Source organism: Lithobates pipiens, unplaced genomic scaffold, assembly GCF_037356315.1.
Source record: "Lithobates pipiens isolate NorthernLeopardFrog02 unplaced genomic scaffold, aLitPip1_a1.2 Scaffold_19, whole genome shotgun sequence".
NCBI classification, from domain to species: Eukaryota; Metazoa; Chordata; class Amphibia; order Anura; family Ranidae; genus Lithobates; species Lithobates pipiens.
This window is the reverse complement of record NW_027507764.1, coordinates 274,440,542-274,463,219: the sequence shown is the minus strand read 5'-3', so window position 1 is coordinate 274,463,219 and position 22,678 is coordinate 274,440,542. Positions and strand designations below refer to the sequence as shown.

The following is a 22,678-nucleotide window of genomic DNA, read 5'->3' as shown; positions in this document are numbered from 1 at the left end:
GGGTAGGAGGCACCAGTTAAAGTCTGCCTTTTTTCCTTCATCTGGGTTTTGGTCTTTCCCCCCCCCCCAGTGGCAAGGGGCCTGTCTGGGCACTAGAGGGTGACTGGTTTCTTGGTGCACCTGTGTGGTGGTCCTTGTGAAAGCAGAGACTGGGTCTCATTACAGGTCCCCTGTTTTTTACCCCTTTTTATCTTTTCTCACAGGCCAAAAGCTCTGACCCAAAGAAGAGATGTCCTTGCAGGGCTAAAATGGGAGAAAATTGGAAAAAAAAGCCCTATGCAGTGCTTGCATCACTTTAGTTAAGGAGGAATCAGCTTCTGTTTGTGATCTGGTTGCCTCTGTGAATAAATAACTATATACCACAATTCAAACTTTTCGTGACTCAGTAAATCCAGCAGCTAGTCAGCCTTTCACTTCAGAGTCTTCCTAGGGTTCACTTTCTATCCCGGTTTTGGAAGCTCTTCCTGAAGACCCTTCTAATAGGGAAGAGCAGTCCCCTGCTCCTTCCGTTAAAGATTCGGAAGAGGAGGCTGAGTAGGCTGAAGCAGTCCCCTCTAAGTTTAAACTGTCCCTAGAACAGGTAGATTGGCTCCTTAAAGCCATTCATGCTACGCTTGGCTTAAGTGAAGAAAGGAAGGAATTACCTGTTCATGACCGCATGTATGCAGGATTAAATTACCCGGACATTCCCGGTTCATTTGGTCATCTGACACCATTAAAAAAGAATGGCAGGATCCGGAGAACCTTTTTTTCAAAGCCCACAAGAGGCGTTTTTCTTTTGAGAAGGACCGTTCTGTGGTGTGGAGCAAGGTACCCAGGTTGGATGCGGCTTTCTCTCAGTTCTCAAGATCCACAGGACCTGCCTTTTGAAGACATGGGGGTTCTGAAGGATCCAATGGACAAACACATGGATCTTTTGCTCAAGAGATCATGGCAATCAGTCATGAGCAATTTAAAGGCAGCAATGGCCAAAATGTGTAGCCAGGAATCTAGTATACTGGGTTAACCAGCTAAAATTGCATATAGCGGCAGACTCCCCTTAACAGGAGATTTTAGATTATTTTCCTACCCTGGTCTCTGCAGTTGCCTATATTGCAGATGCCTCCGCTGAAGCAATTAAGATGTCAGATAGATCAGAAGCTTTAACAAATGCTACAAGAAGAGCTTTATGGCTTAAGACCTGGCCAGGGGATACAGCGTCAAAAAGCAAACATTGTGGGATTCCCTTTTCGGGTGACCTTCTTTTTGGCCCTGACCTTGATAATAATCTGGGCAGAACTGCCCATAAAAAGAGATCCCTCCTGGTCAAAAAGACAAAGCAGGTCCTAAAACTTTTTTTGCAAAATCAAAAAGCTCAGGATCAATACCGCAAGATTCAGAGGAGAAGGAAAAATTGGTCCGCACAGAAACCGAAAGGTAAAGGCAGAATTCTCTTCCACCCTCCTACACAGGCCGAGAAATCACAATGACTCGTCCCTTCGGATGGATGGAAGACAAAAAGAGTTCCTTCTGCAGCGGTCAGGGATAACTTCAAATCGGTTTATTCTGGCCACTCTCTTGAAAGGCTACACACTCGAGTTTACCAAAAGCTCCCCAAAAAAGATTTTTGACAACAAATACCCCATGAGATCCAGTAAAAGCCCTGGCCATGACGTCCTCTCTAGAGGAACTTGGGGAGCAGGGTGTAGTAATCCAAGTGCCACTAAGAGTGGCAAGGGGGGTTTTTATTCTCATGTTTTCCTGGTAAAAAAAAAACTGACTGAGAATCAAAATTTTCCTATCTAAAGCCTCTAAACTAATCCATCAAATACAGAAGGTCAATTTTTTCAGTCAGGAATCTACTGATGCCATGTTGCTTCGTGGCATCAATAGATTTAAAGGATGCATACCTGCATATTCCGATTTAACCCCAGTCTCAGAGATATCTCAGGTTGGGGGTGAGGATGGAAGGTGTGGTTCATCATCTACAGTTCAGGGCCTTACCCTTCGGTCTGTCATCCTCACCACAAATTTTCACCAAAGTGATGGCAGAAGCCTTAGCTCTGCTTTGTCTTCACGGAATTGCAGTTATTCCTTATTTAGATGATCTGCTATTTTTCGCCCCATCAAGGGAGGAATTACAGAGCAATTTAGGCAGAGCACGCAGCCATTTGGAGACTCTGGGATGGATTTTAAACCTCCAAAAATCTTCCCTAGACCCATCTCAGGAGATTTGGTTTCTAGGGTATCTAATCAATTCTGTGGATCAAAAGATCTTTCTTCCTTTAGACAAAAAAGACAAGATTCACAATGTGGTGTCGATACTGCAGACCAACCAGTGTCTGACGGTAAGACAAGTTATGTCAGCCTTGGATGTTCTGACTTCATCAATGCCGGCTGTTCAGTGGGCAAGGCTATACTTCAGGTTTCTTCAGGCTTTTCTTTTGAGATCTTGGGATCACAGGGTGGTATCCCTAGAAGCAGAGGTAAAAATTCCAACTCGGGTGAAAAGATCACTATGATGGCAGAAGAGGTAGGATATCCTATTGGAGGGGTTAGTCTGGGCTTTTCCGGTCAAGAAAAGACTGACAACTGATGCCAGTTCCTTGGGTTGGGGGGGCCCACCTAGGAAACAGTTTCACTCAGGGAAAGTGGTCCAAAAAAGAGGCCTTAGCTCTAGAGTAATTTGCTCTGGATATTCATGCTTAGCATGTTCAGATACTTTATGGACAATGCCACAGCTGTGGCTTATATAAACAGGCAGGGGGGTACAAGGAGCAAGTTGCTGCAAGTACTAGCCTTGGAAATTCTTCGGTGGGCAGAGGGAAATTTTCTGCCTCTATCAGCAGTCCACCTAAAAGGGACCCTGAACAGGGTGGCGGATTTCCTAAGCAGGAACCCTATTCAAGAAGCAGAGTGGTCTCTGAACCCAGAGGTCTTCACAATGATTGCTGAAAAATGGAGGCAACCAGAGGTGGACCTGTTTGTCTCAAAAGAGAATGCTCAGGTTACGTTCTTTTCCCTGAACAATCACGACGGGTCACTAGGGACAGATGTGATGGCGTATCCATGACAATTCCATCTTTGCTATGCCTTCTCTCCATTCCAGTTAATCCCATTAATATTAAGGAAGATTCAGAAGAAAAGGGTACTAATCATCCTAATCATGCCCTTTTGGACAAAAAGGGATTGGTTTTCAACCATTCTGAGAATGGCGGTCAGACCTTTTTTGCATCTGCCCCTCAGGCACGATCTGCTAGTACAAGACCCGGTAAATCATCCGGAGGTGGCCAGTCGGCACTCACAGCCTGGTATCTGAGGAGCAGCTCCTAAAGGGACAAGGGTTTTTCCAGCCATTTGATCACAACTCTGATGTCAAGTAGGAAAAAGGTGACAAGGGACATTTTTTCTAAGGTCTGGAAGGTTTATAATACATGGTGTAATTCATCTGCCCAGATTAACAAAGGGTCCTTTTGAGCCTCTGGAAGAACCACCCCTCAGAGGTCTCACTTTCAAGACCTTTTTTCTGCTTGCCATTGTCTCTGCACACAGGATCAGTAAACTAAACGCTCTATCAATTAAGGAACCTTATCTGTCTATTTTTCCAGATGGTTATACTAAAGACAGACCCAAAGTTCTTACCAAAGGTTATGCAGGCCATACACGGTCGAATTCCGAACAAATTTTCTTTTCAAAATCAGAAAATTCGTTTTTTTTGTGATCTGATGATGCCACCATTGATTTTCGAAATTCGGCCGACCAAGCCTTCAATTTCACCTCATGTTGCTACAGAAAAGAATTTTCTAGGCTGGGAATCTTCTTTTCTCTCCGTAAATTTTCTTTTATCTCCGTACATTTTCTTTTCTTATTACGTTTCTCGCACGATTCTCCCATCATTGATTAGAAAATCGTTTGTTTTTCGAAAAATTTCCAACATGTCCGATTCCTCAAATTTTATTTCCGCACGAAAATCGGCTGTTGCTGCAGCCCACTAATGGTGCGAAATTCATACGAAAATTCTTAAATACGATTTTCAAAAGAAAATTCTTTCGAAATTCGAACCGTGTATGGCCGGCATAAGATTATTGGAGATTGAGTTTGATATTTATAAGAAGGAATATATTTTTCTTGGATGTGACTCCTGGAATCGCATGGTGCTTGAAGCCGAGAGAGCCGAGTTGATACACTTAAAGGAGCTGATTTACATGCACACTACCCCTGTAGGGGTGAAGACATCTGGTGAGTGGGGACCCTTGTGGGGGAGCACTCAAGTGACTTGAAGAGTACATGAGCACGAAAGTCACTTTATGAAAATATTCTTCTGCTGGATTTTGCACAATCAAAGAACTATGTTTTGTGGACCTTAACCTAATTTTTTTTGTTTTGTTTGCTTTTTCTATTTCCTGTTTTTATTGCCTTTAATTATTCAATATCAATTGTCCTATATAGGGCATTCACACATATAACTTTTGGGCTAGGGTTCCTGTTGTTGTTCTTATTTGGCTACTGCACTATATATTAGCACGTATATGGGATATAAGCTTTTCAAGCACTTTTTGCACTTTATTATTAAGCACTTTTTTTAAGCACTTTTTGCACTTTATCATGGAATATTGGTTATCACTGATTTTTTGCACACAAACGGCTATTGTACTATACACTAGTGGAGATACAGAAATTGGAGCTGTATGATCTAGTATATGCACATGAAGGTATTACACCATATACATAGCAAACAGATAGATAGTATAACAGCCCCTGGCTGGGTGAATAATCTGGTACCCACAATAGCCATAGTGTATCCATAGTAGATTCAAGTGCAACCACTTGGGAACAAAGAAATTTCCGGTACACATTTGGAAATCTAAAGATGTGTGTGTATATATAATATATATATATATATATATATATATATAATATATGCTATAAAATAGATCTTGAACCCCCATATTGTCAGTAAAATACTCATATATACAAAACTTCTAATCCCACTGTGCTCTATTAAAAAAGTTTAGGATATAAGATATAGGCCCATATACCAGGTAGCGCCAATTACCCCACTTAAGTACATTAAATAATTCTTACCAAAGGTACCTTCAGTACAGAATCGTGCTCAGGACATTGTACTTCCAACCTTCTGTGTTAACCCAGCAGGGGAGGAGGAGACCTTTTTCCAAATGTTGGCTGTCAGGAGGACTCTGTTGTGTTACTTAGAAAGGACAAAGCTCTTCAGACATTCAGATTCGCTATTTGTACTTTTTTCAGGCAACAGAAAAGGTTGCCAAGCTTCTACAGTTTCTTTAGCAAGATAGCTGAAATTATCCATCTCAGAGGTGTATTCCCATACAGGTTTGTCTCCACCAGCAGGAATATATGCACACTCAACCAAAGCTTTGGTGGCTGCTGCTTGGGCAGAGAGAGCTGGTGCCACCCCTGAACAAATTTGCAAGGTGGCAACATGGTCGAGTTTTCACCCATTGTGAAACATTACAGGCTAGATCTCACATCTGCCACGATCAGGCATTTGGCAGGAAGGTCCTGCAAGCTGTTATCCCACCATAAGGGGGTAAGTCTCTGTTATCCTCTCAGGTGCTGTCCTGAAAGACGCCTTGGGAAAAACCGAGTTAGACTTACCGTTAACTTGTTTTCCAGAAGTCTTTCAGGACAGCAACATCCCACCCTATTGTGGTTTGATATACTACGCTGTGACTAACGTATGTGTTTTGTGTTCCAGCCGGGGCTGGAGGTTCTCTTCTACAACTGAGGTATGGTAGGGAGGTGCCTACCTTTAAAGTCTGGATGAAGAAGGTGTTTCCTAAGGTTTGGTGGAAGGAGTCACTATCTCTCAGGTGCTGTCCTGAAAGACTTCTGGAAAACAAGTTACCGGTAAGTCTAACTTGTTTTTTCGTGTCTGAGAATCTTCTTTTCTTACGTGGAAATTTTGTTTTCATGCACATTTCTTTTTCAATACCATTTCTCGCACGAGTCTCCCATCATTGATTAGAAAATCGTTTGTTTTCCCAAAAATTTCCAACATGTCCAATTACTCAAATTCTATGGCCACACGAAAATCGACTGTTGCTGCAGCCTATTAATGGTGCGAAATACGAACGAAAATTCTTAGTTTATTTTTGAGGGTTGCTGTCTGGTGTGGACAATGGTTGTTATATTTGTTACACCAAAAATTAAATTTTTTGGTGTTTATGATTAGTGTGTGCCTAATGTGTGTGTGTGTGTGTGTGTGTGTGTGTGTATGTATATATATATATATATATATATATATATATATATATATATATATATATATATATATATACCGTATATACTCGAGTATAAGCCGAAATTTTCAGCCTCTTTTTTGAGGCTGAAAGTGCCCCCCTCGGCTTATACTCGAGTCATCGCTGTCTGCCTGCTCGATCAGCGTGTCGAGCAGACAGACAGCGGACATTCTACCCTTCAAACGCCGCGCCTCCGCCTCCGCCTTCGCCTGTGATAGGCGGAACACTGAATTTCCCAGCAGCCTGTGTTCCGCCTATCACGGACATCGTCTCATCCTCGTACTACGGACGAGGATGAGACGATGTCCGTGATAGGCGGAACACAGGCTGCTGGGAAATTCAGTGTTCCGCCTATCACAGGCGAAGGCGGAGGCGCGGCTTTTGAATTTTAGAATGGCCGCCGAGGCGCCGACGAAGAGCGGCGATCCTGGCAAGGCACGGGACGGAGGCAAGGCAAGGCACGGGACGGAGGCAAGGCACGACACGGGACGGAGGCAAGGCACGGGACGGAGGCAAGGAGGCAAGGCACGGCACGGCACGGGACGGAGGCAAGGAGGCAAGGCACGGGACGGAGGCTCGGGACACAGGCTCGGGACACAGGTAGGCTGGACACACACACACACACACACACACACACACACACACACACACACACACACACACACACACACACACACACGGACACACACACACATGGACACACACACACAGGGATGGATGGATGGAGACACACACACAGGGATGGATGGATGGAGACACACACACACAGGGATGGATGGATGGATGGAGACACACACACAGGGATGGATGGATGGATGGAGACACACACACACAGGGATGGATGGATGGATGGAGACACACACACACAGGGATGGATGGATGGAGACACACACACACAGGGATGGATGGACACACACACACACAGGGATGGATGGATGGATGGACACACACAGGGATGGATGGACGGACACACAGGGATGGACGGACACACAGGGATGGACGGACACACAGGGATGGACGGACACACAGGGATGGACGGACACACAGGGATGGACAGGCATGTCTCACCCTCGGCTTATACACGAGTCAATAAGTTTGCCAGTTTTTTTGGGGGTAAATTGGGGGCCTCGGCTTATATTCGGGTCGGCCTATACTCGAGTATATACGGTATATATATATATATTAAAAAGAATGGTTGTGTCATAATGTCTGGCTTGCAGTCCATGATGGTTGCTGTCCCCCTCTGCTGACGTCATTTCAGGGATCTCCGCTCTCCATAGTCTAGGACAGCATGACCATTCATCTGTATCTCCAGTGCCTTGGGCACCCTTCTGTTGACGTTCTTGGGATCTCTTGCCGTAGTATATGAACAGCACTATGAATGAATGATACGCTCTTCCCTTCCTCAGATCTTGTAAGTTTTTTTAATCCCTTTGGGTGATATTAAAAAAGATATTTACATGGACAACTACTACACCAGTTTTCCCCTTCTCCGCCACCTATACCTGAAAAATACTCTGGCACAGCAAGGAAAAATGGAAAGGGCTTCCCCTAGAGTCTAGTCACCAACACTATAAAGGGGGAATCGACAAGCTTGAGGAATGAGGAAGTGTTGGCTGTAAAGTGGAGGGATAGGAAAGATGTGTACATCCATCCATGACGACACCTCGGTGGAACTTTACAGAAGACTTGGTCCCATTCAAAAGCCTTTCTGTATCATTGAGTAAATTAAATTCATGGGGGGGGGGGGGGGTGGATTTAATTAATAAATTATTTCATCATCTACCAAAAATCTATGGAAACACCCAACACCTTCATAAAGTTTATTGAAGACATTGTCACTGCCCTGATCTATCAATAAGTATCCCCCAGAAAGCATTTGCTCCAGACCATATTCCACCATCAGGATCTGGAAGACAACGCCCAAAAAAATGTTGGGGGATGCACCAAAAGAGGAGTTAGGAAAGACACCAGTTTCCATTGTCCCCAATGTTCCTCCCAACCTGGCCTTTGCATCGGAGAATGCTTCAGACACTCTTGTAAACTATTAGCCCATATTTCTAATATACTGCCATTTCATCGTTTTCAATTTCTGTCCTGAATATTTCCCTGGTGCCTCAACCAACCACATCATTGTCTTCCATGTGAACTGATCCTGGCCTGTTTCTCGACTATGCCTCTGCCTGCCATCTGCATTGTTTATCTGCCATGTTTCTGCCTTTTACGTGAACTGACCCTGCACTGTATCGACTATGCCTCTGACTACCGTCTATTTCTGCCTTTTACCTGCACTGACCTTGGCCTGTTGACCATGTTTTTGTCTGCCCCCTGGACTGATCTTTCACCCTGCTACACAGAGGTCTCACATGTGAGGGGCTCCAGAATAGTGTTCTGAGTTGAGAAAAACAGTTTTTGTTTTTTGGTGTTCCCAGAACAGGGTCTGGTTGCCCGGAGGCTTCAAAGCAATTTGGGTGAGAGAAGCCTCTGCCCCTGTTCCGATGCCCTAAGTTTTACGGTCCTGCCTGCTCTCTGGACAGATACTCTGGCTGTGCTGACAATATCTCTGCCTGCTGCATGTACTAACTATGGAGAGGCGATCTTCCTTCCTGCGCCGAGGGAAGCGACGTCAGGAGCCCAAGCACCGAAGGAGGCAGACTACGAGGGACCCCCTTGCAACAGGCATCTAGAGGTGAGTAAAAAAAATAAATGTTCTCCAAATGTGTGTGTTTGTTTTTTTGGGGGTTAGAACTCCACTTTAAGCACCTCTTATCCAAAGAGAATGTTTATTTTGTAGTTTTTCATAGCTCTGGTCCTCTTTGACTATTTCAAAAGAGCGGATTCAATTTGAAGATCATGTTCTTTCTGATTTTCTGTCAAAATTCAAGGCACCATCTTTTTGGAAATGTTTCTCATTCCTAAATCCTACGTTAGAATATGCCATACAGTTTTTCTGTTCATGTTCATGTTAATTTCTTCTGCCGTCATTCACACACTCAATCTTCGATCTGAGCATACAAGAGTTTACAATCTGTCCATATTTGCTAATTTTGTCTTTTGTGTTTTCGGCTGCTCACTTCTTCCGTCACCTTCTTGCCTTCTTTAAACTGCTTATGCCATTCAAAAACACTTGATTTCTGCATGGGATGTTCACCATAAGCTTGTTTTTACAAGGGTAAAGTTTAACTCGCACATTTGTTAGCAAAATTTGATCCACTGCTTCAGATTCCTGTCACTAATTTTCCACCAACAGCGCAACACACGTGTTGTTTATTTTACTACTCTGTGAAGACTAAGTCACATGGTCTGCGCCCCGGGGAGTGCAAGTTAGGACACTGGCTGTGTGACCCACCACCATAGTGCTATACCATGGGCATTTTGGGAATTAAATGATCACACTTTGCACAAGTAAATATTACACGGCTTTTGAATAATCCAGTTAAAGTACAGGCACACTTTACTAGTGATTGTATTTAGTTATGTTTTTAAATTGGCAGATTTCTCTTTCCCTACAACTTGCATATACTGTTGTCTTATGTTTTGTAGTTTTGGACTAATGTTATCCCTCACTCTAATTGAATACTGTAGCTCTGATTCACAAGGGTTTATTTTTAGGCCTGCAGCACAGTTACATTGACCTATTTCTGCATTGTATAACCTAATGGATAAAGATAAAATAGTATATTAACTACATAAAAATTTATCGTTGAGAGTCATCTTGCAATTTGTTGCGGTAAAAGCTAAAAACTTTTTTTTGCATTTATTGTACTACAGGAAAAATATGGAGATATTTCTGAGCGTAAACTACTCAGAGAGCGACTACAGTGCAAGAGTTTTGATTGGTACTTGAGAAATGTTTTCCCAGAACTACATGTGCCTGAAGATCGTCTTGGCTGGCATGGGGCGGTAGGTATCCTTGGATAGTTGTTTCATTCAGGTACAACATATATTAATAATTATTTGGCTTGAAAAAATCTGATAAACCGCTGTAGTACTTCACGCTTTTATAATCTAATGCTAGAAACTTCATCCAAAAGGGATGTTTGTTTTGTCTGTCTACTGTAGGAGTAGTTACCGGATTTTGACAGGTACCTGCTGCCACTTCAGGTTCGACAGCGCCACGCCGATCTGAGTGAAAGTTAGCCCCCCACCCCCCCCCCCCCCCAAAGCCTTTTGGGACAGGTTACATGTTTAGTTTGTGCAGTGGGAAGCTAGCTTTAAAGTTGCAAGCAGTCACAGCTGGCTTCCTAAAGTAAACCAGCGCCTGGACCCAAAGATGGCCAAAGAATTGGCTCGGTTGAGGACCTCACTGAATCCCTGGACAGGCAAGTATCCTATTATGCAATATTTCATTTTCTGTTTCAAGGTTGAAGAAACGTTTTGTATATTAATTTTAAGTATCCTATATTTTATACATAACGCAAAACAAAAGAGCACAAAGCTATGCTCCTATAACCACTTCTAGATCCCAATAGGGAAAGGGGGAACCGTGGACATTTCAGCTAGCTGCCCATGTTTCATATCTACTTCCGGACCGCCTGCCGTCGTTTTACGTCGCTATTTTGAAGAGGTATACTGTTGTGGTTGTGGTTCTTCAGAAGAAGGTCCTCTTCAAGATAAGTGGTCTCTGTGGCGGATTCACCATAAGATCACGTCTCTGCTGCCCTCCACCGATTACCAGAGCGGCGGAGGTGATCGGATCCTCTCCCTAGCCTGACATGGAGACGAGTGAGGGGAAGTTGGACCCCTTCGTATCATCGTATCATTGCAGGGTGGAAGCAGCGACAAAATATCACTTCCGCCCTATGCTCTTAAAGGGACTTTTTTTATTGCATTTTAGTGTAAATATGAGATCTGAGGTCTCTTTGACCCCAGATCTCATATTTAAGAGGTCCTGTCATGCTTTTTTTTTTCTATTACAAGGGATATTTACATTCCTTGTAATAGGAATAAAAATGACCCAATTTTTTTATTTTTTAAAGAACAGTGTAAAAATTTAAAAAATAAAAAGGTTAAATAAATGAGCAGCGCCCGCATATGAAAATGGTGTTCAAACTACACGTGAGGTATCAAGTCCTAAAACAAAAAAAACAAACGAGAACTGTTTTTATCTTGTAAACTCCAAATCTCAGAAAGAGGCTTGGTCCTTAAGTGGTTAACTTGACATGATCTTATAGGTGTAAGTCCAGTAGATGTAAGGCCTGTCCGTTCATCATACATGGCAAAAAGCAGTTTACCACTAAAGATGGCTGGGAGTTTAAGATCAAAACAGTTTATAAGCTGTTTGTGGTCTGTGTTAAGGTGCCTCTGTGGGCTCCTCTATGTGGGGAGAATGGTACGCACCATGCAGGAGAGATTCAGAGAACACAGATGGTTTGTCAAAAAAGAATGTGATAAACACAGTGTCCCATGGCATTTCTCAGGTGCATGGTGGTAGCACACTGGGACTGGAGGAGTTTGGTATAGAAGCTATACCTATGACCATTCCAGAAGGTGAAAGGTTTTCCAGATTATGCATATGGAAAACCTTCTGGATTCTTACTTTAACCTGTTGCCGCCTGCCCACCGTCATATGACGGCAGAGCGGTGTGGCCCTTGTTCTGGGCCGCCGTCATATGACGGCGGCTAATAAACATAGGGTATGATCGCTGGCGCGCAGCCCTGCTTTGTCGGTGGCGGCTTGTCCTGGAGATGCCTCGCGTCACTGACGGAGATGAACAGCCATTGGGCATGTTCACCATGTGATCGGTCGTGATTACGTTGTGGCTGATCACAATGGGTATTCTCCGCTTTAGAACGCACATGCGCTCGATCGGGAGCATGCAGCACGGTCGTGTCGGTGGCGGCATGTTCCCCGGAACACTTCTCACCACCGACAAGGGTAAACAGCCAATGGCTCTTTGTTTACATTTAGTGATCTGCTGTGAATGGATCACAGCCGATCACTAAATGTAAACAAAGACCGGTTACTAGCTGTTACTGGCTCTTCTCTCCTCACACACTGTTTCCAGTGTGAGGAGAGAAGAGCCAGGAGCAGTGAGTGTCTGTAGTGTATTGCACCAACACTACAGTAAGGAGAACCTGTCACATCGCCCCCTCCCCAATTACAGCTGTCACCCAACAGTCACCACATCATTGCTTATAAAAGTGCACCTGTCGCCCATCAGTGCCCACAAAGTGCACCTGTCGCCCATCAGTGCACCTGTCGCCCATCAGTGCCCACAAAGTGCACCTGTCGCCCATCAGTGCCCACAAAGTGCACCTGTCGCCCATCAGTGCCCACAAAGTGCACCTGTCGCCCATCAGTGCCCACAAAGTGCACCTGTCGCCCATCAGTGCCCACAAAGTGCACCTGTCACCCATCAGTGACCATCGCCAGTGACCCATCCGTGACCCTCATCTGTCACCTATCAGTCACCATCAGAGACTGCCATCAGTGACTGTCACGTGTCATCCACCAGTGACCGTCAAATTACACGTCACCCACCAGAGACCGCCACCCACCAGTGACTGTCACCCGCATATGACTGTTTATGGGTCCTGGCATAGCCACTGCTAAAGAAAGGTTACCACATATACCTGGATAACTTCTACACCAGCCTGCCCCTTTTCAAACCCCTATACCTCACAGAAAGCCTGGCCTGTGGAACCTCCAGAAAGATCAGAAAGGGCTTCTCACAAGTGTTAGTAAGTAAGAAATTGCGAAGGGGAGAAAGAGGAACTTTGAGATGCAATGAAGTCCTGGCCTTGTGGTGGAAGGATACCAGGAATTGTGTACTTGATGTCCACCATCCATGATGACACTACAGTTGAAGTTCACAGAAGACGAGGTCCCATTGTAAAGCCAACAATGTGTACAAGATTACAATCTGTACATTTGGGGGGGGGGGGTGGATTTCAACTACCAAATGCTTCAGTCTTATTTAGCAATAAGGAGGTCCCATTTCTGGTACAAGAAAGTAGCACTCTAATTCATTTGGCCATTTATAATGCCTACATAATTCACACCAAACCCACAGAAAGCCCTGACCACTTCCTAAAATTCATAGAAGTTGTCGCGTCCCTCATCTACCATCAAAGACTAACACCCCCCCCCCCCCACCCCCAGAAAACCTTCACTCTGATGCTGTTAGCCGACTTCATGAACGCCACTTCCCAGACCACGTTTCATATCTGAAGTGGCCCGAAGGCGCCAAAAAAGATGTTGAGTATGCAGCAAAAATGGATTTAGAAGAGATACCAGCTACCATTGTCCCCAGTGTCCCTCCGAACCCGGCCTTTGCATTGGTTAATGCTTCAGACTATATCGCACATCCCTACAATATTAGCCAATATTCTTAACCATTTTCATCATCTGTGCTGACCATTCCCCATGCTTCCTCAAATAGCCATGCCACTGCCTTCCATGTGAACTGACCCTGGCCTGTTTTTTGACTGTGCCTCTGCCAACTGCTTTTACTGCTTCCACGTGAAATGACCCTGGCCTGTTTTATCAACTACGTTTCTGCCTACTGCTTGGACTGCTTGCACGTGAATTGACCCTGGCCTGTTTTATGGCCTGTGCTTTTGCCTACCGCTTGGACTAATCTGTTGCCCTGCTACTGTAGTACATAGGGGTCTCACATGTGAGGGGCACCAGAAATGTTTTTCCGGATGGAGAAAACAATTTTTTTGTTGTCTCCGTGTTTCGTAATTTCTGGATTAGAGTCTGGAGTCTGGAGACTTCTTAGAGATTTGGGTGGGTCGATGCCTCTACCCCTGTGATCAGGTCTTATCTGATTGCGGCCCTCAGCCTGCTGCCGACTTACTGCCACAATCTCCCTGCCTGCAGCATAAACTGACCACACCTCTGCCTGCTACCTGGACTATGGAAATAGCTGTAGCAAGAGGCAGTATGTTTATGAAAGGCTGGGGAGCAGTACAATGAGTGCAGGCAGGTAACTGTGTACCAGGACCAATATTATGGCTGTGATGGCTGTCTCTGCCTGGACAATTTCTATGGACAAATGCTTTGGCTGTGCTGGCGATATCCTTGTTCTGACTATAGACAATATTCCTGCCTGCTGCCTGGATAACTACTATTGTTGCTAAGCACATCCCTGCCTGCTGCCTGAACCAATTCCCTCCTCTGGGGGCACTACAAAAACCACAGGTAAAATTATTATTATTTTTTATTTTTTTTCATTTACCCTTAGAATTTTTTAGAGTGTAATTTTTGATATGTAAATGCTATGTGTTAGAAATATATAAGGGCCTTCAAAAATAATAGGTTGTCAGGAAATTAGAAGTGTAATTTATGCTTGTAGAACGCCTGAAGGTGCTACTTCAATGGTGGGCCTCTGTATGTGGCCAGGCTGTGTAAAAGTCTCACATGTGGTTTCGCCATACTCAGGAGGCGTAGCAGAATGTATTTTGAGGTGTCATTTTTGCTATGTACATGCTATGTGTTGGACATATCTTAAAAATGGACAACTTTGAGTGGGAAAAATGCGTTTTCATATTTTTTCCACGTTTTCCAAAAACTTCTGGAAAAAAATGAACAGTTCAAAAGACTCATTATGCATCATAGATTATATGTTGGGGTGTCTGCTTTCCAAAATGGGGTCATTTTGAAGGCGTTTCCATTGTCCTGGAGCTCCAGGGCCTTCAAAAGTGTAATCGGTGGTTGAGAAATGAGATGTGTAATTTATGCTTGTAGAACGCCTGAAGGTGCTACATCACTGGCGGGCCTCTGCATGTGGGCAGGCTGTGTGAAAGTCTCACATGCGGTATCGCCATACTCAGGAAGAAGAAGAAAGTATTTTGGGGTGTAATTTTTGCTATATACATGCTATGTGTTGGAAATATCTTAAAAATGTAAAACTTTGTACTGTGCGTTTTTTCATTTTTTTCTTCCACATGTATGTGTTGGACATATCTTAAAAATTGACAACTTTGGGGGAAAAAATTGCATTTTTTTTTTTTTTCCACGTTTTCCAAAAATGTCTGGAAAAAAATGAACAGTTCATGGGGTCATTTTGTGAGTATTTGTACTTTCCTGGCTTGTTAGTGTCTCAAGAAATGAGATAGATCTTCAGAACATCAGGTGTGATCAATTTTCAATGATTTGCACCATAGCATGTAGACTCCAACTTTCACAAAAAACAAATATACACTAATTAGGGTTATTTTTACCAAAGTTATGTAGCTGTATACATTTTGGCCAAAATTTATGAAGAAATATTACTAATTTGCAAAATTTTATGACAGGGGTTTTTTCACCAAATTTTCAGTCTTTTTTTTTTTGTAGCACAAATAATAAGCACTAGTGATTAAATGCCACCAAAATAAAGGTCAATTTGTGTGGGAAAAAAGGATGCAAATTTCATTTGGGTACAGTGTTGCATGACTGAGTAATTGTCATTCAAAGTGTGAGAGCGCTGAAAATTGGTCTGGGCAGGAAGGTGGTGAAAGTGCCCAGTAGACAAGTGGGTAAACTCCATGTCACCCAGTGGGTTAAACGAGGAATTGGAAATCACCAACTATACAAACACCTTTCTATGAATACTACTCTTCTGGGGTTCCTCTTATGTTCCTGGGATATGTGTATGTATGTATTGGTGTATATGTGCATGTATACTAATCCTTTTTGTAGATACACATATATGTTCTCAAGAAATCTTTGTCATCCATTTTTGCCTCCATTAGAAGATGGAAGATTGATGCACAGAGAGGGAGATAGAGATGCAAGTAGTTCATTATACAAGAGGTAGTTCCTAATCATCAACTTTTTTGCCCTCCCTTCATATTTAAGTTGTTCTACATATTTCTATATGAAACACATATATGCAATTTATGGGAGGAGAACAACAGTTAGACATTCAAAAAAGACCTCCCCCATCAGCAATGGGAGACATGGTTATGCTATGATAAATTCATGGTTCCCATTTTAACATTGAACTCTTTAAGTTTATTATTGTAAGCGCAAACCCGTTTCTCATCTTCCATATTATTGTTAACCTGTTTCACCCAATGTTCTATAGTAAGCACTTGTGATTTTTTTCCAAAAGACCAGAATTAGTCCTTTAGCTGCATCTAATAGATGTAGGACTAGACTGTTCTTATATGCCCTGGTGGAGCTTTAGTGACATAAAAAAGGCACAGCACGGGGTCTTCCTGAATCCATGGTTTATTCAGCTATTGAGTTCCTAAGCTCAACCCAGAATTGCCTGATCTTGATGCACTCCCACAAATATTGATATGGGATCCCTATAGCCTGCAGCCCTGCTAGCATCTATCAGAGGCTGAGGGGTAAGCAATAGCCAACATCTTGAGGGCCCTGTCCCACCTAGACAGGTATTTATAGTTGGTCTCATCTCCATATCAAAGATGTATGTGCCAGTCTTGCGCGTTCCACGTAAATTTAAAGTGTTACTAAACCTACAACAGTAAAATCAGTCTGTATATGCAGCATAGCATGCTTGTTATACTCACTGTGGAACTTAAGGGGTTAATTCTCTGCATTGTGCAAAAAAGCTGTTTTAACCTATATGCATAGATCTGGGGAAGGCCAGCTAACACGGGCAGAGTAGCCGATCTGCACATGCTCAGTTGTGTCTTTTAGGCTGGAGAGAACAGTTACTTGTTCTCAGATCCAGGTCAAATGATATTGACATCACATGTGGATGTGCATACAGGTTGCAGTGGAAATCTCCTCCTTCCTGATTTCTCAGCAATGGAGAAACTGCAGTTTATAATGTAACGTGGTATTCAGATAATCCAAAAAGGTATGTAGTGGCAGTATTTTAATGTAAAAAGATGATTTATAAGCTGGGGGGATTAACTATTTTCATTTTGCTGGGTTTAGTAACACTAAAAGACAGCGACTCACCGGGGGGGATCAACCAAAATGACCCAACCGTAGTAGAGGGGAAAATGATGGAGAGCGCTCCTTCTTTCTTCATTCCCAGAGCTTTAACCACTTCCGGACCACCCACCGTCATTTAACATCGCTACTTTGAAGAGGCATATCTTTGGCAGCAGCTAGCTGCCATAACCCCAGAATTCTCTTCTTCAGCGGGCAGTCCGCTTCAAGATAAAAGTGGTCTCTGCGGTGGATTCGCCACAAGATCACTCTCCGGTGCCCTCCACCGCTTACCGAAGCCACCGGCGGATGCGATCATGCGTCTGCTCCCTAGCTTGGCATGGAGAAGAATGAGGGGAAGATGGCCCCCACCTGTCTCCATATCATTGCAGGGCGGAAGTGATGGGAAAACGTCACTTCCGCCCATACATCTTGAAGGGACATTTTTATTTTTTTTCAAATTTTATTGCATTTTTGTGTAAATATGAGATGTGATTTCTTTTTTGACCCCAGATGTCATTACAAGGGATGTTTATATTCCTTGTAATAGGAATAAAAGTGACACCATTTTTTTTTTCTAAGAACAGTGTAAAAATGAAAAATAGAAGGTAAAATAAGAAAAAAAATTTTTTAAACCCGCCGTCTCGCTGAGCTCGCGTGCAGAAGCAAACACATACGTGAGTATATGAAAACTGTGTTCAAACCACACATTTTGCGTTTTAGTCTAAATATGAGATCTTAGGTCTTTTTTCTGACTCCAGATCTCATATTTAAGAGGTCCTGTCGTGTTTTTTTCTATTACAAGGGATGTTTACATAAAAAAAAAAAAAAAAAAATTGCCACTTTAAAGTGTAAAAATAAAAGGTACAATAAGGAATTTTTTTTTTTAACCACTTACAGACCGGACCATTTTGTTGGTCAAAGATCAGACCACTTTTTGCAATTTGGGACAGCGTCGCTTTAAATGACAATTGCGTGGTCGTGCGACGTGGCTCCCAAACAAAATTGACGTCCTTTTATCCCACAAATAGAGCTTTCGTTTAGTGGTATTTGATAACCCCTGCGGTTTGAATTTTTACGCTATAAACAAAAATAGTGACAATTTTGGAAAAAAAAACGCATTATTCTTTACTTTTTGTAATAATAAATATCCCCCAAAAATATATAAAAAAAATATTTTTTTCCCTCAGTTTAGGCCGATATGTATCTTCTACATATTTTTGGTAAAAAAATCGCAATAAGCGATTATTGATTGGTTTGCGCAAAAGTTATAGCGTTTACAAAATAGGGATAGTTTTATGGCATTTTTATTATAAATTTTTTATTATTATCTTGTTTTTACTATTAATGGCGATCAGTGATTTTTATTGTGACTGCGACATTATGGCGAACACATCGGACATTTTTGACACCTTTTTGGGACCATTGTCATTTATACAGCAATCACTGCTATATAAATGCAGTGATTCCTGTGTAAATGACACTGGCAGTGAAGGGGTTAAGTGTTCCTAGGGGTATGTTACTAACTGTGGGGGGAGGCTGGGCTTTCATTTAGTGAACACCTGATCTCTGCTCCAATCACATGGAGCAGAGATCAGCGTCACTAGTTGCTAGGCAGAATGGAAAAATGCTTTTTACAACGGCATTTCTCCATTCAGCCGTCCCGTGAGACGATCGCGGGTGCGCCCGTGGCGATCAAGTCACGGGACCCGCGACCGGACTTAAGGGGGTCCCGACCGGCACGCGAGCGCACCGCCGGCGGCGCACTCACGATGGCAGGGCGGCATTGAAGATTGGACGTACCTGTACGCCAATATGCCTGCCCGTGCCATTGTGCCAACGTACATCGGCGTGCGCTGGTCGGAAACTGGTTAAATGCGCTCCGTCCCGACAAGCTTGTGTGCAGAAGCAAACGCATACATGAGTAGTGCCCGCATATGCAAAATGTGTTCAAACCACACAATATGTGAGTTATCGCAGCGATCGTTGGAGCATGAGCCATAATTCTAGCCCTAGACCTCCTCTGTAACTCAAAACATGCAACCTGTAGAATTTTTTTAAATGCCGCTTATGAAGATTTTTGGGGGAAATGTTTGTCGCCATTCCACATGTTGAGTATCGATTTACTCGGCCGAACATCATCTTTCACAATATAAAAAAAAATTGGGTTAACTTTACTGTTTTATTTTTTAATTTAAAAAAAGTTAACTTTTTCCAAAAAAAAGTGTGCTTGTGAGACTGCTGCGCAAATATGGTGTGACAAAAAGTATTGCAAAGGCCGACATTTTATTCTCTAGGGTGTTCGAAAAAAATATATAATGTTTGGGGGTTCCAAGTAATTTTCTAGCAAAAAAAAAAACCCTGTGTTTAACTTGTAAACACCAATTTTCAGAAAGAGGCTCAGTCCTTAAGTGGTTAAGGTGTGGGCAGTAAGAAAACAAGCAGAGTTGGAGAACCCCCTATATGGGTACAGAACCCACGGGGCTTGAGCTAAATCACGGCCCGACAGTATCCCTCTAATTTCACCCAGCAGTGTGGTGTCTCCAACTGAGGATTCTGGTTAAGGCAATATCTTTGTAGTAATGCCTTAAGTTGGGGAGCCCCAATCCTCCATCTAGTTTAGACCTCGTAAGAATATAATACGCAAGTCTTGGTTTAGCCTTTTAACAAAAAATGAGTTTTGGAGTTGAATGGGTATTATCTGCATGATGAAAAACATTTTTGGCTGCACACCAGGAAAGGATACCCTAACCTGACTTACAACAAGTTAATAATACCTTTCTATCATTAAGGATGTCCTCCCTATATTTGACTCCTATACTAACCTGTGCTGTCACTCTCCATTCCACACTCTGACACACACACACACACACACACACACACACACCACACAGCTCTGAGGGAGAGCAATGTAGACCGAAGTCAAAAGACACATATGGAACCAATGGCTGCGCTGCTATTGATCTATCGAGGACCTGAGACACTGGCTGGAGCTGATGTGCTTATCCCCGTCGCTGGAAAGACAAGTTTCAAATAAGTAAAAGGGGGGGCTCTGGGGGGGGGCTGCTGCATCACAGGAGTTTTTTCACCTTAATGCATTAACCACTTACGGACCGCCCGCCCAGTTTTATGTCAGTTGTTTGAAGTAGGATATCGTTATGGCAGCAGCTAGCTGCCATAACCCCAGTATCTCCTTCAGCCGCCGGTCCGCTACAAGATAAAAGCGGTCTGTGCGGCGGATTTGGCGCGAGATCACTTTTATCAGTGGCGGGAGAGGGCCCCCTCCTGCCGCGATCTGGTGCCCTCCACTGCTTACCAGAGCATCGGCAGTGGAGGTGATCGCGTCCTGTCACTTGCTGGGTATAGAGACGAGTGAGGGGAAGATGGCCCCCACCTGTCTCCATACAATTGCTGGGCGGAAGCAATGTCAAAACATCACTTCCGCCCACAGCTCTTAACGGTTCATTTTTTTAAATAATTTTTTTAAATGGCAATTTTTTTATTTTTTTTGTATTGCATTTTAGTATAAATATGAGATCTGAGGTCTTTTTGACCCCAAATCTCATATTTAAGAGGTTCTGTCATGCTTTTTTTCATTACAAAGGATGTTTACATCCCTCGTAAAAGGAATAAGTGACAATTTTTTTAAATAAAAAATGGTAAAATAAATGAGAAAAAACATTTTTTAAACATGCCCAGTCCCGACGAGCTTGTGTGCAGAAGCGAACGCATATGTGAGTAGCGCCATCATATGAAAACAGTGTTCAAACCACACATGCAAGGTATCGTCGCGATTGGTAGAGAGAGAGCAATAATTCTAGCTCTGGTGCTCCTCTGTAACTTAAAACATGCAACCTGTAGAATTTTTTAAATGTCGCCTATGGAGATTTTTAAGGGTAAGTTTGTCACCATTCCTCGAGCGGGCGCAATTTTGAAGCATGGCATATTTGTTATCAATTTATCATTATCTTTCACAATAAAAAAAAAAATTGGGCTAACTTTACTGTTGTCTTATTTTTTAATTAAAAAAAAGTGTATTTTTTTTCTTTAAAAAAAAAATTGCTTGTAAGATTGATGTGCAAATACTGTGTGACAGAATGTATTGCAACGACCACCATTTTATTCTCTAGGGTGTTAGAAAAAAGTATGTTTGGGTGTTCTAAATAATTTTCTAGCAAAGAAACCTGTTTTTAACTTGTAAACAACAAATCTCAGAAAGAGGCTCGGTCCTTAAGTGGTGAAGGCAAAAAACCTTGACAACCCCTTTAAGTTGGCACATATTGTTATGACTATTAGTAACAATAATATCATATGTGATCTTGCCAACCATCTTGTTGAACATATTATTTTTCGTGAGAACGGGGAGGGGGTCAAGGGAAGGGGTCACATCAGCATAGAGCTGACATTGACATGACACCACATACAAGATGTAGAACCAAGAGTTCCAGCATTCACATGCATACACGATTATCTCTCTAAAATTGCTTACATTTTTCCCATTTGTACACAACACATGCATATAGTTCTGTTTTTTTTTTTTTTTTAAATAGCCAAAAATTAAAAATGCCTGTAAACAAAACGTGGCTAAACGCACGTTACCACGTTTGGAAGCGTTTGACGCTTGAAATGCCTCTAAACTCAGCTTCTTCTGCGTGCCAAAAAAAGCCTCTAAACTCAACTGCCTAGAAACTTCTTATTATACAGGATTTATATTGCGCCAACAGTAGTGCTTTACAACTTGGGGGTAGACAATACAAATACAATACACTTTAATACAGTGGGAATCAGAGGGCCCTGCTCCTTAGAGCTTATGATCTAAGTGGGAATGTCAAGAGATACAAGAGATAACTGTGGGCGATGTGCTGACTGAGAACATAAATGTACAGTTGTCAGGTGGGGGGGCCAGGTTTCAAGGATCGTCTGAAAGTGGGTAAAGTAGGAGAAAATTGGCCAGATTGGGATAGAGCATTCCAGAGGATGGGAGAGGCTCTGGAGAAGTCCTGAAGGCGAGCATGGGATAAGGTGACAAGGGAGTTTGTGAGCTGGAGGTCTTGGAAGGAGCGAGGAGAACAATTAAGTTGGTATTTTGAGACTAGGTTAGTGATGTAGCTGGGGGCCAGGTTGGGGATGGCTTTGTAAGCTATAGTTAGTATCTTGAATTTAATTTAGTGGTTGAGTGGCAGCCAGAGGAGGGATTGCAAGAGGGATATAGCAGATGCTGAGCGGTTTGTGTGGTGGATGAGTCTGGCAGCAGCGTTCATGATGGACTGAAGTAGGGATAGCCTATTTAGAGGTAAGCCAATAAGGAGGGAGTTGCAGTAGTCGAGGCGGGAGATGACCAGGGAGTGAATTAGAAGCTTTGTGGTGACATTGATTAGGAAGGGGTGTATCTTGGAGATGTTGCGGAGGTTGAGGCAGCAGATTTTGGGTACCGATAGGATGTGGGGCCATAAGGTTAGTTCATAGTCCAGGATTACACCTAGGACCTTGGCTTGGGGGGTCAAGTTGATGAGTTGACAGAGAAATCAGGGGAAGTGGCACCTGAGGGAGGAAATATGAGCTTGGTTTTGAACAGGTTGAG

At 43.0% G+C, this 22,678-nt stretch overlaps 1 protein-coding gene across 1 annotated transcript in view; it reads left to right on the top strand.

Annotated features, from left to right (window-relative positions):
• The window catches only part of GALNT4 (polypeptide N-acetylgalactosaminyltransferase 4), a gene marked incomplete in the record, with an annotated part of 451,007 nt that overhangs the window by 324,425 nt on the left and 103,904 nt on the right, over positions 1 to 22,678 (top strand). Inside the window, 1 exon segment of the mRNA XM_077491946.1 lies at positions 10,029 to 10,160. Coding sequence (XP_077348072.1) covers positions 10,029 to 10,160 — 132 coding nt within the window.